Here is a 13,541-nt window from a genome sequence, read left to right as displayed (position 1 = left end):
AGGCAACAAACAACAAATAACTGTGTATTTCACACCCCGGCGAGCACAGGGAGGAGAGGGAGCAGCCGTGGTAAGACAGAGCCCAGGGCTTTACAATCAAGGGCTGGTCTCCATCCCCTGGCCCCGCCCCCATTTCACTCTTTTGAGCACCTGTTTCCTGTCCCTCCGCAGCCGCCTGGCTCACAGCACACCTGTGCTCTGTTTATTCTTTCCTGCAGACCGGGCCCGGCAGGGAGCCACCAGGTCTGTCTGACGAGGATGGGGGTGACCTCATTAATGAACCAGCTGTTTATGCATCCAGGGAAGTCTCCGTTTGAGAAATCCGCATACAACTAGTCAAGTGCATCCCAGTTTCATTAAATGCCATTTTACAGAGATTAAATTCATCCAGACATTCCATCTCTCTGAGATTGACCAGAACTAAGAGCACCACGTGTCAGTACCGGTGAGAGAAATAACACAATTCGGGAATACTTAATCTCCTTACCTACCGAGGCCCCAATGTCCCTTTGCCAGTCCAGCCAGGCCAAGCAATAAGCAAGGCGGAACCCACAGCCGGAGTGAGACCCTTGGGCACAGTGGGACCTTCTCGCTGGGCGGGCCTGTCTGCAACCCAGCCCAGTCCCCGGGGAGCCCGGACAGGCCTCATCCGGGTCCCGTGGACATTATTCTGAGAGATTCCAGATCCGAAACTTCACAGCCCTCCCCCCACGCGCAGAGGGGCTCCGGGGCAAGTCTCCAAAGGCAATGCTGGGAACCGAGAGGAGGACCAAGGACGCCGCCACCTTGCTGTCACTCTCCCGGCAGGCAGAGCGGCCACGATGAGGGATGGCAGGGGAGGGGCGAATGGGCCGGATAGACAGGAGCGATGGCGGGCATGGCCAAGCTCACACACACACACACACCCACAGCCACGGCCTCCCTCCCACACCGCAGGCCTGAGCGGTGGGTGGGACCAGTTGTCTGAGAGAGGGTTCAACAGGACAGGCCGATAGCAGTGCCCTCAGCTGTGCGCACCAGAATTCACACAGCAGATGGGAGAGGAACGGAAAGGCCCTGGACCCGAGCCGGTGGCTGGGATGGCCTGCAGTGCCTGGGACCTCTCTGAGCATCACTTTCCTCAACCACAAAATGCAGGAAAATAGCGCGCTTACCTAACTGGTAAATGTGGGTGAGGTCCCATGGGCCTGATATGGATGAGGCTTTTGGAAAATTATAAAGGAAACTAGCCCTCAGCCAGGCCTGCCCCCTCTCAGGAGGCGACCAGGCGATCAGGGAAGGTGATTCCCCCATCACACCTCTGCTGCTACCACTGCCGGCAAGCCTCAGCTGGCCCTGGTTACCTGAGCCTTGGGTGGCCCTGAGTGTCTGGGTAGCCACCATCCAAGGCTTGCCTGCACCTTGGGCAGCCCTGGACACCTGGGGGAGTCTGGAGGCAGGCACGTAGGGCGGGCCTGGCTGTGCTGTGCACCTACCACCCCGGTGGGGCTGAGGGGATGGGGTGCCACCATCTTGTGGCTGTGGGCACCACCATCTTGGAGAGTGTGACAGTCAATTAGCATATTCCCTCCTTATTGGCTGTGGGTACCACCATCTTTGTGAGGGCATGATGGTCAATTAGCATACTCTCTCTTTACTAGATAGGACCATTGTCCTAGCAGATCCTTTTATGGCATTTTCTACAAGCTAAGCAATTTATCTATGCACTTTACAAGTATTACTCCAACATTACCCAATGGGGGAGGACTGTTGCGTCCCTGTCTTAGAGAGAGAGAATGGGCACAGACAAGGAAGGACCCTTGCTCACGATCACACAGCTGGTAAACCAGAGCAAGGCCTGGGTCACAGGCACGGAGCCCACGCTCTCCACCACGGCACTGTCACTGCACGTGGCTCCTGAGAAGAGTTGTCTTCTGCTCACATTAACCAATCAGCACAGCACCACCCTGCTCAGCTCTCCATCTCCCACAGAGGCTTTCTTATGTAACCGTCACAACAGCCCCACGGGGGTTGTTACTCTACTCCTCTGTATAGCTGAGGACAGTGAGCGTGGACATCTCTGGACGTGCACTTCACATTACTTTTCTAATAATGCGCAGAGCTGTGCAATCCCAAATCATTCTCATTCACAGCCCCGCCTAACCCCTCCCACCTGTGACTCCTAAAATGAGGATCCCAACCAGCAACAGCGCACACAAGAAGTAACACCCAGAAGAGCGGAGCGTGCGGAACCGCTGGCCTCACAGGGATGCCATCAGGGGAGCGCCGGGCACAGTGACGTTTGCATTCCTCCCAAAATCATCTCCTTCACCGGCCCATCCGAGGCCCTACACCCTGTCATGAGCTAGTCATTCCTGTGAGTGAACAGTCTGGGAGCCCTCAGCTAAAAAGTATCTTTGGAAGGGATGCAAATGATCACATGCGTCCCAGGGGATTAGTTCACAGCGTCTCCGCAGGGCGGCAGCTGGCTGAGCCGGCTCCAGCCGGCACACAGGGCGACCTGGAACTTTCAAGGTCACAGAATGGGCTCCGTGCATAAGGCCAGCCAGAGGCGAGGCGGAGATCCTGAGCGTGGGGTTGGAAAGCTGGGGCTGAATCCAGGGGTGCAGGGGCTGAGAGCCCCAGCGACAAGATGGGAGCAGGGACCAGGGACACCCCAGCCAGAGACCGCAGGGAGGGTCCCTGGGGCCTCGCTCCCTCTGGATTTCCAAAGCCCACCTCAGGGGCGGAGTGCTGTGTGACCCATGAAGATGGCGGGGTAAACACTGTCCCAGGACACATCACCCGTACCGGCGAAGGCACCGGGCACACATTCACGGCCCCTAACCGTCACCCCGAGTCACGGCATGGGATCCTGCAAACCGAGAGTAACGCCTCACCAGCCATCGAGCTGAGCCCTGGCCCGGGAGGGCAGTCATTTCTCGCATTAAAGACTCATCTGTTCCATCCAGGCACAGACGGCGGGAATTCCATAGGCGGGAGGGGGCTAGCGGGAGGGGCCAGAGACCCTCAGATAGCCTGGGCGGGAAGCAGGTTACAGTGCCAGTGCGTGACACACCAGAGCACATTCGTGTGTTCCCATTTAATTACCGTGTGACTGTCCGTACCAACAACTGTGAGCCTGCCCCTGTCCCCCCTGTGCAGCACGGGCCCAGCCACAGCGCTGCCAGATGCCAAGGCTGTCTTTATAGTCTCATTGGCCTGAGGGACAGGTAGTCCAGCCCACAGTGGCCAGGCATCGGTCAGGGCTCGTTCGTTAGGTGGTAATGAGGGTGAAACCCCAATCTAAGAGGCTGCAGAGACAGGAGAAACAGAAAAGGCACTTATTACCCAAAAATAGGGTCCCACTGGCACCTCAGGGGACTGGAGGAGACCAGGCTCCCTCACGTGACGCCAGCTAGCAGGCCAGGGAAAGCTCCGTGCGGTGCGTATTTGTAGTCGTGGCATGATGGGGCGCTGAGGGGTCTGGCACAGTTTCACTCACTCTGGCTCGGCTCAGCTGCCGAGGGTCACCACGGCAACGCACTGCACAGACAAAGGTTTTAAAACCCCTTTGGTGCTTGGCAGGTGTGGCTCAGTGGTTGAGCATCAACCTATGAACCAGGAGGACATGGTTCCATTCCCACACAATCTCCAGTGGAGAGGAGAGGGGTGTTGGAGGCAGCCGATCCACGATTCTTTCTCATCATTGATATTTCTATCTCTCTCCCCCGTGCCCTTCCTCTCTAATATCAATAAAAATATGTTTTTAAATCTTTTTGTGCCCTGGCTAGTGTGCCCAGTGGTTAGAGCATCAGACTGCACACTGAAAAAGTCTTGGGTTTAATTCCCAGTCAAGAGCATATCTGGGGCCGAAGCCAGTTTGGCTCAGTGGATAGAGCGTCGGCCTGCGGACTGGAAGGTCCCGGGTTTGATTCTGGTCAAGGGCATGTACATTGGTTGCAGGCACATCCCCAGTAGGGGGTGTGCAGGAGGCAGCTGATCGATGATTCTCTCTCATCGATGTTTCTAACTCTCTATCCCTCTCTCTTCCTCTCTGTAAAAAATCAATAAAATATATTTTTTTTAAAAAGAGCGTATCTGGATTATGGGTTCACTCCCCACCCCTGGTTGGGGTGCGTGAGGGAGGCAACCAATCGCCGTGTCTCACATTGATGTTTCTCTCCCTCTCTTTCTTGCTTTTCCCTCCCTTCCACTCTCTCTGATTAGCAATGGAAAAAATATCCTAGGTGAGGATTAACAAAACAAAAAAAAAACACAAACAAAAACCTTTTGTAACTACCCAAACTATTGGTGACGGGGCCAGGTGCACCCGCGGGCGGTTTGATTCCTTCCAGGGCCTCCTCACCGAGGCTCCGCGTTCCTGCAGCGTTCCGACCGCGGGCTCAGCCAGCCGGAGCGTAATCCCTGTTCTGAGTCGGGTTTTATTTATTTCCAGGAGTGAGAAGGCAAACATGTAGCGAGATTAAAGTGTTTGCACCCCCTTTTCAGCCCAGGGATCTCTAATCCGCCTGCTAATGAACGCCAGGCCCATGGCTGTTTTTATTAATTTCATCTCCGCTAAAAATACAGACGCCGATGAGCGTGCCTGACTGAAATAACAATCTGACATTTGGAAGGGGCTCGCTTCATTTCGGCAGAGCACCTTCCAAATGTGACAGGGACACAGAGCCGCCCCTCCCCGTGACAGGGACACCCCGTGCACCAGGCAAAGACGAGAAGGGGAGAGGGTGGACCTCAGAGGTGCAGCCCCGTCTCTGTGGTCCCAAAAGCAGCACAGAAGCGGACATGCCTGGTCTCTCTGTCCTCTGACGACGTCTACAGAACGTTTCTACACTTGGATCCGAAATCACCAGCCTCCCAACCAGCTCCGGAAGGCTGCTGGCAGGAACCCTGCTCCACGTGTCGCCAAGAGACTTTCAGAACAACATGCAGGTATTCCCAGGGGGGAGACAGGCGTGCTGGACACGAGGGCTCCACACCGGACAGGCCCAGTGCCCCATGCAGCCCCACCGCCTCAGCTCACCTGCTCGCCAGGAGTCTCCCCTGAAGGCGGGAAAGGCACTTAAAAGTCCACGGTAGGAAGATGTTTGAAAAAGGTTGGGAAGCATTCAAGGAGAGTTCAGAGTGAAGGCAGGACTGATTTTTAACTCTTTCTACAGTGGTTGTGACTCCACTTCCCCCATAATTCATCGCCATGTGTTGTATAATCAAGTTAACCTAACTCGATAGGAGGTATCTTAGACGATATAATTCAATAATGACATTTTATGTATGCACATAGTCTAAGCAGCCTCACTAAATTTCTGGTAATATCATGAGTATTCTAAATCCTTGTTTATTTTCTCACTTCTAAATACTTGGACCCAAAACATTTCTTTGACCATGAAACAGTAATTAGCTGATAATTTAATAAATGAAGCTGTTCTCACTGGAGACACACCACATCTTCATTATCTGCGAAAACCTCCCAGAATTAAGAAGGGGCAGTGAGAGCGCGTCTCTAGAATTGCCAACAGGATTTTGGTGAAGACAAAAACCATAAATAGGAAAAATGAAACTAAAACTGCAGCAAACAGCGAACTGTCAGAAGTCCCTGCCACAGAGCGGGGAAGAGCAATAGGCACGCGTAGCCAGGGGGTGACAACATCCCCGACCGCTCCGCCCGGGACCCTCACCCTTCGTAGAGAGAATCAGAGGCACCACAGCCCCTCCACAGGCAGCGTTCCTCTCGAGGTCCCAGGACTCCACAAATATCTCCCCTGCGATCTGATCCTATTTCAGAATGTTTAGTCTTAGATTCCAAGAAAGCCCTGCCCGGGGACCAATATGTAAAAAAAAGAAAACACCTCTGAGCGAGGACTGTTCCAATCATCCTCTAAATAAGAGACAGAGGATGTCACACACACACACTCACACACACACACACTATACACACACCACACACACACACACACACACACACCACACACACACACACACACACACACTATACACACACTATACACACACACACACACACACACACACCCCATAGACACACACACACACACACTACACACATCATCCACACACACACACACACACACACACACACACAGGGCCACAGCCTGGGGATGGCGCTGCATATTCCGGGCTAAGCCCCCAGCAATTTAACACAGACGGTAGTTTATGACCGAGCTGTGTCTGATTGCTGTGTTCCTTGCATTTTATTATGCCCGGCCCGGGGCCAGCCATGGAGAAAGTCCAGCAGAAATGGAACAGTGGCCTCTGCCGTTTCATGGGTGGCTCCTTTGAGGAGGAACTTCGGGCCCAATTCAGATCTCCACAGAGTGTCCCCGTAACAAAACCAAACTAACAGATTCCAACAAAGGCCATTCCCTCAGGCATCCTCTCCGAGGGGCTGCCAATTGGCAAGTCCAAAAGGGGATGCTCCTGAGGTAGGTTCTCAGAGGGCTGTGTGCGGAGCCCCGATTCGCCGTTTCCGCAGAGCTGAGCGAGGGGAGGCCCCGGGGTCCCCGGAGAGGCTCCCAGGCCTGCGATCTGCTGGCACGGGAGGCGTTTATGCTGCTGGGAGAGCAGCCCGGACGACAGCACTTCCATCCCAGATGGCTTCGGCGCAATCTCCGGACAATGATAAACCTCCCAGGTGAGGGGAACGTGCCCTGCAGATGGCGGAGCCGCCAGGCGCAGGGAGGACACAGCACCCACCGGAGCGCCTGGAGCCCTTCCAGAGGCCTGGGATCCACTGTGTGGCACGCCCTGCTCCGCGCCTCTCCTGCCTCCGCTTCGGTCCGACTGCAGTATTCGCTTGGAAAAACTTAGGGAAAACCGCAAACTCCCCACATCGCAGGACTCCGTTCCATAGGGACCAGAGCTCTGTAAAAAGAAGTCCCCAAGGCTGAGAAGCATTTTGCTCGTCTGCTCGCTTCGGGAACACGGAAGACGGCTGGGTCCAGTCCTGAACCACCCGCACCTCCAGCGTCCCGGAACGTGCGCCCACGGTCTTCTCCGACCCCGGGAGCTGTCCCCACCGGACCAGACCAGTCTTTTTCCCCGAACAATCAAGGTCCCGCCCAGTTCTTCATTTCTGGACGTGCGTAAATCAGCGCTCTCCGCTCGGGCCCTCAATGCTTATTTGTTTTGGATGACTCAGAGACAGATTGCTCCTCGGGGCGTCCTCGTGCAGGACAGAAATATTCAACAGCGCATCCTGAAGCTTTCAAATGAGCGGCCGTGCGCCTGAGGTACCCCTGTCCATTCCCTTTTTTAATCAGACATTGAGAGGGTGTGATGACTAGTTGATAGAATAGAAATTTCACTTTTTAACTGGCTGCCTGACACCAGGAACTGGCAGCTAATAATTCAAGTGCAAAACTGCCCAACAGCCAGCAATGCACATACGAGCGGCTAAAACATACGTGACCAGCGTGCCTGTGACCGTGAGCATGGCGTGCACGGCGCCCGGACGCACGGCAGCTGCCTGCCTCGTCACTGTCGTATCTAGAGAGAGCCTCTGGAGTTCATGGGTTTGGATACCAGGACACCTCCCAGATGCTCATTTTCTATGACGCACCCCACAATCCCCCAAAATCGTGTCCAACCACTTCAACTTCTATTGTATTTTCCTCTCCATTTGCCTCGGCTGGGCCTCAAATTTTTAAAAGATCCAGTGAAAGAAAAGCAAAATTGTGTTTATAAATGCACGTGTTAGAGAGGAGAGGAGCTTTCGGTTTTGTGACTCTGATCTAAAATTGGACTGTATTCCTCTCCAGGGTACGTGCCTGGCCATCCGGACACTGCTGCCCAGCTCCCGCCCAAACCCTCAGGAGAAAGGCTTCCCAGAAACACTTGGTGGCCAGGGCAGGATGGGAAAGGCGCTGGCTACCGCCCCCTGAGGGCAGACTGAGGCTAGTCCCACACACACACACACACACACACACAGCCCTGCCCTGCACATAGAAGCAGGTCCCTGCAATAATAAAGGAGTTTGTCTTGAGCCCAATTTTAAAACAAAGACACAATCCTCCCCTTTCTCTCCCACCACGCAGACTAACACCATGGAGATGGTCAAATATATTAAAACCCCGTTTTGTTGGAAGAAGAATGGGAGTGGGGTGGGGTGAGGGGCAGAGGAGGAGGGGACGGGGGAATAAAATTAATCCAAGAAAGCAACTGACAGGCGGGGGACACAGGCACGGAGCCTCGGCATCCTCGCTCCCGTCTCGGACATCTGTTTCCGAAGCGTTGGTGGAAATTAAAATGGAAGCCCTCCCGGCACCATCGCCCTCTCTCCGAACAGCGCGGCCGCTCGCCTCCTCTCTAAGCCCTCCTGGCTCTGGCCAACAGCTGGCTAACTGATCCCTGCAATTTTCTCTCCACAGAAACCCTTTCGAGGGGAGAAGGGACCCTAAGTGGGCTAATCAGCGATCGCCAAGCCTGGGGGCTGGGGTGGAGGACGTGGTTGTGTGAAGGGCCTACAACAGCTTCCTCTCCACACGGCCTGGCTCCTTAAAGGGGACCTCCGGCCACACAGCTGTGTTGACCCTCCAGCCTTTTCTGATTTTTTTTTTTTTAACAAACAGAGTAGGAATTCACAACCCAAATCCCTTCCCTAAGCCCCAATGCTGTTGAATCTGCTAGTGTTCTGCCCAACGATGTGGACATTTCGGTAATCGTCGATAAGCAGAAAGATAAAGATTGGGTCTGCACAATCCACCGCCTCCAGGCAGAAAGCGAGAGGCCAAACCGGAGCTCTCTCCGGAGGTGAGACTTGCTTGTGTGGGCAGAATGCTCCATCACCTAAACATCGCGCCTCTCCTCAGACAGGCAGCAGGAGCAGCCGGCCAGGGCCAGACACAGGCCTCTGCCTTCAGTGCAGCCATCATCACCACGCCGACGCAGACACAAGCTTTCTCTCTGTCCTGTTCTGCATGGTACAGCTCACCCCACACCAGCACCTGCTTTTAGGGCTGAAAATGTAAAGGTATCTCTTCAAAACACACCAATGCCCTGCCCTCTGCCCACATGGGGTGAACTCAGGTATCTCATGCAAAGCAGCACTGGGTGGCAGAAAGAGTATCTGGTGTGGGCTCACCGGTGTCACAGCTTTGTCACATTTAAACCCAAAACGTGGCGACACAGAGAGGAACACATTCGTTTTTCCGGTGCTCTTGTTCCATGGAGACTGCTGCACACCCCGCGCACCCCTCGCTGTGTGTCTGTAGAAGTGGGACCCAACCCCCTCCAGCACCCTCAGAGAGCTCAGAACCCCCTCCAGCACCCTCAGAGAGCTGCCCTTTCCTTCACCAGCCACAAATGCTCCCCAGGCTCCCGCGCACACGCCACACAGACCAGCCCCAAGCACAGACACAGGCCTCGGTCTCAGCCGAGTTGGGTCCTTCAAGACCCTCTGAGGCACTGTAAAGTTCCAGTTAATTTGCCGTTTTGACAGGGAGAGCAGTCCCCCTCCAAGCTCCTCAGAGCCAACCTGAAGGCACTCCCAGCCTCACCCAGGCTTCAAGTAGCACAAGTCCCCGATTCCCAGTAATGGCTTTCTCAAATACCGGCTCCTACTTCACCTCAAAGCACACCCGGCGCTCAGGAGGGAATTCCCCCTTCCCCGTGGCCCAAAGGCAAGCCAGGGATCGGGAGGAGGCTGGATGGAACTCGGATGGAACTGGGACTGGGAGAGGCCCAAGGGTGGCCCAGCAGCCCGGTGGAGGGGTTTGCAGGACCGCTGAGGGCGGGGAGAGCACAGGGAGAGAAAAGGCAAATGGGTGCACCAATGCTCCGGGCCGCAGCTCCACGTCTGCCCACAGTCTGTGGGGACCCCAGGGTGTGACAAAGCCTGGGGGAACGGCGCAGGGGACCGGGGCCTCGGCATCCAGCAGCCTCGGGGCTGGCATCAGCGTGTGGGGAGCGCAGGCAGGCGGGTAAGGTGGGCCGGGAACCGCCAGGAGACACTGGCTGCAGCAGGGCACCCCCAAGGAAGGGGGTTGAAGGGAAGAGCTTGACGGGCGTCCCACGTTGGGGCGGGGGACCCGAGAGGACCGAAAAGTGGGCCCGCTGACCACCAAGGGAGCCTCCCGGTGAGTCCGGGGCAGCGGGTGTCGCTGCGTTTCTCCCCTCCCGGAGGTGCAGAACTGGGGGCCGGCACCCGGTTTCTCCGCGCTCCGGGGCTCCCCGTGGCGCCGGGGGCCGGGGCCGCGGACACTCACTTCTCGTAGTCGTACTTGCAGTAGAGCTTGCGGTCGCGGTAGAAGCAGGTGGTCTCCAGGGGCTCCTTGCAGGAGGCGCACTGCACGCACTGCTCGTGCCAGAAGCTGTCGTTGAGCCGCAGCAGAAACCGGTCGGAGATAACCCGCTGGCAGCCCTCGCACACCGACCTGGGGCTCGCCGCCCGGCCTGCAGCGACAAGGGTTCCGGGTGAGCATCCTCCTCCGCGGGACCTGCCACCCCGCCGCCGCCGCCGCCGCCGCCGCCGCAGCGCTCGCTCCGCGGAGGCCCCTGAGGCCCCGCCACCGGAAGCCCCGTGTGAGCCTCGCAGCCCGGTTTGGAGACAGAAAAGTCAAACCAGGCGGCACCGCCAATAAAGTCGGAAGGTTTGGCTTGTACCGCGGAGGGAGAGGACTCTGTAAGAGGCTTTAGTTATCAAACGTCCTGGGAACCATAGACTACAATGCCCTGGGCTCCGGGTATCGGCCATGAAATCCGCCCTCTGCGAGTCTCCACTGACCCAGTAAAACTGCGTGTATACAAACAATTTATTTCGTTTTACTTTTGCTAAAACGAAGTCCTAGATTTTTTTTTGATTTTTTTTTTTTTTGAGAGAGAGAGAGAGAGAGAGAGAAGTCTACTTTTTTTCTTTTCGTCCCAAAAAGTCCCGCGTACAGAAAAATGCCCTCTCGCATCAGGCAAACTGTTCAAAACAATGAACCCCAAACTGCTGCGTACGGGCCGCTGTGCACACTGCGGACCGGCTTTTCCTAACGCGGCAGCAGCTTAAAGAGAAGGGAAGCCCAGGGGAGAGGCCGCGGACCGGGAGGCCTGCGGGCGCAGCCGCTGCCGGAGTGCGATCGGACGGACCGCTCAGCGCCGGCCCTCCCTCCGGGTCCTGGTCCCGTTCGCGTCCTTAGTCCTGGGGATGGGAGGAGGTCTGGGCCGCCTCCGTTGGCACATTTCACCTTGTTGAGGGGGCCTCGCCTGGGAACTAGCCTTGAGCATGATGTCCGAAGGACCTGCCCTTCCCAGTTACACTCCCTGCGCTTCCCCTGAGGCCGCCTGGCTGGAGAGCCGCGGTCGCGGGGCCCGGCGGGCAGCGGGGGAGCGGGCCGACGCCTCTCGCTGCAGACGTTCTCTCCTCTGTCTGCCCGGCTCCCGGCGGGGATGTGCCCGCGGAGCCCGGGCACCCGCTGCCTGCTGCCCGCTTCGGGCGGAGGGCGCCCCGCGCCAGGACCTGCCGGCCGAGCCTACGCCCTCCGGTGCCCGCACCAGGAAGGTTCCGGACGGGCCCTGGGAGAGAAGGACGCAGCTGGGAGACTGTTCTCCGGGGAGCTGCGGGGCTCCCCTACATGGGGCTTCTCCCCGAACTGCTCCCCTTGGCCTTCCCCCGCGCTAGCAGATCCCAAAGTCAAAGGACTGGACGAAACGAAAACGCCTCCCTCACAGACACACGGAGCGCCCGCACCCCAGACCTGAGAGGTGCGAGGAGCGGGCCGGGCGGGCGAGGTCGGGGTGGCCCTGGACGCACAGTGCCCCGCGGGCCCTCCGGAGGGGCCGGGCAGCGGGACGAGCTCCGGCTCCCGGTAATCAAAGCCGAGCGAGGCCCCCGCCGCGACGCTGATCCTGGCCGCCCTGCCCGCCGCCCGGGAAGCAGTGGTCCCTCCGGGCGAGGCCCGGCCCGGGCGCAGGCGGTGGGTGCGAGGCGCCTCCTGGAACCCGGGAGCCTCCAGGCCGCGCATCTGAAAGACGTCGCTCCGCTCAGAGATGAAAACCTGGTGCTGGTGGTTGTGAATCGCTTGTCACTCACATGCCCCCGAGCAGCAGCTCCGGGGCCTGCGGTGCCCGCGCGCCAGGCCAGGTCCTCGGTGGGTTTGGAGCCGGAGGGACCGGGGCCGCGGACGGACGGGGCTCCGCCGGGTGCAGGAAGCAGGGCGCAGGCTCCCGTTGCGCAGCGCGTCCCGCCGGCGGCTCCAGCCGGGGCCAACGGAGAGGGGGCGCCGAGGGCGCGGGGCTGAGCACTCACTCACCCAGCAGCGAGGAGAAGGCGGCCGGCGTCTCCATCGCGCCCGGGAAGCTCTCCTCCACCTTCAGGCCCTCCAGCATGCTCGGGCCGGGCCGCGGAGACCTGCGGAGGATGGGAAACGCCGCTCTGGGCGCCCGTGCCCCCAGACCCGCCCCGAACTCCGGGAACGGCGAGGGAGCGGCCTGGGAGCGGGGCTGGGGGCAGAGGCCGCCGGCGGGAGGAGCGCGGGGTGGGCGGGGAACGAGTCACCGCGAGCGGCTCCAACTGCTCTGACTTCACTCGAAGTCCACGCGGCGTTATGTACTGCGGCCTCCGCCCCCCACTGCGCGTCCTCCTCCTGCCCAGTCCCCTCCTGGCCCGGCCCCACCCGCCCCGTCCCCACCGACCCCAGCCTCCCCTGCGGGGGGCCCCGGGAGTCCCCCCCAAACCCCACTCCCTCCCGGGTAGGATGGGCGGAAAGGCCGGGGCACGCGGGACCACAATCTCCACCGCGGCCCGCGTCCGGCCGTCCTGGGCGCCCTCACCTGCCCCGGCCGGGACGGCGGAGCCGCGGTCCCCGCTCCGGCCCTGGGCGCCCTCCGCCCTCCGCCGCCGGTGCCGGGAGCGGCTGCCGTGCAGAGGAGCCGCCGGGGCGGAGCCGCCGGCCCCGCGCTCTTGGCCGCATTTCAAATCAACTTTCCGAGCCGCCCGCCCAGCCGCGGCCCCGCCGCCTCCCCTACCTGCCGAGCGGGCCGGCCGCGCGGAGCGGGACCGGCGTGGGCGCCGGCGGCGCGGGCCCTCGAGGCTGCGGGGAGCCCGGGACGGAGCCCGGGACGGAGCCCGGGACGGAGCCCGGGACGGAGCCCGGGACGGAGCCCGGGACGGAGCCCGGGACGGAGCCCGGGACGGAGCCCGGGACGGAGCCCGGGACGGAGCCCGCTCCCCGGCAGCGGGCAGGGCGGGGACGTGGCCGCGGGCGGCGGCCTTCCCGGGACGTCCGCCCGCCCAGGCGCTCCTCGAGGCAGAGGGAGGGCCGAGCTTCCCGGCGGTGGGGAGGCGCGGGGCGGCCCGCGGCCCGGGTGCGGGTCGGGCCAGGTTTGCCGGGGCTGGGAGCTGCGTACGGAGGGTGGGGAGCTCGGGGAGGGGCTGGAGCGAGTCCCGAGGAGGGGCCGCCGCGCTCCGTTCCCAGCCGGCTGCGAGGCCTCTGCCGGGCGCGGCGCACGGCCTTGGAGTCCTCCCCGGCCTCCAAGGTTCCTCCCTCCAAGGGTAATCGCCTCCCGAGGGCGCTCGGGCCTGCACCCGGCTCCCCGCGCCC

General features: G+C 59.6%; 1 protein-coding gene across 2 annotated transcripts in view; it reads right to left on the bottom strand.

Annotated features, from left to right (window-relative positions):
• LMX1A (LIM homeobox transcription factor 1 alpha) overlaps positions 1 to 13,112 on the bottom strand; it is a 102,596-nt gene extending 89,484 nt beyond the window's left edge. The window contains exons 1-3 of one of the 2 annotated variants that reach the window (XM_084867124.1): positions 12,967 to 13,112; positions 12,252 to 12,349; positions 10,221 to 10,407 (exon numbers count right to left, since the gene is read on the bottom strand). In XM_084867124.1, coding sequence (XP_084723250.1) covers positions 10,221 to 10,407; positions 12,252 to 12,327 — 263 coding nt within the window. In that variant the 5' untranslated portion in view covers positions 12,328 to 12,349; positions 12,967 to 13,112. Of the gene's footprint in view, positions 1 to 10,220; positions 10,408 to 12,251; positions 12,350 to 12,771; positions 12,845 to 12,966 lie in introns of those variants that run through there. The other variant, XM_084867125.1, reaches the window with a different exon arrangement.
• Positions 13,113 to 13,541: the final 429 nt, after the last annotated feature.

Source organism: Pipistrellus hanaki (assembly GCF_964339955.1).
Source record: "Pipistrellus hanaki genome assembly, chromosome: 18".
In the NCBI taxonomy this organism is placed as follows: domain Eukaryota; kingdom Metazoa; phylum Chordata; class Mammalia; order Chiroptera; family Vespertilionidae; genus Pipistrellus; species Pipistrellus hanaki.
Note: the sequence above shows the minus strand (reverse complement) of the source record. Positions and strands in the feature narration are given on the sequence as shown.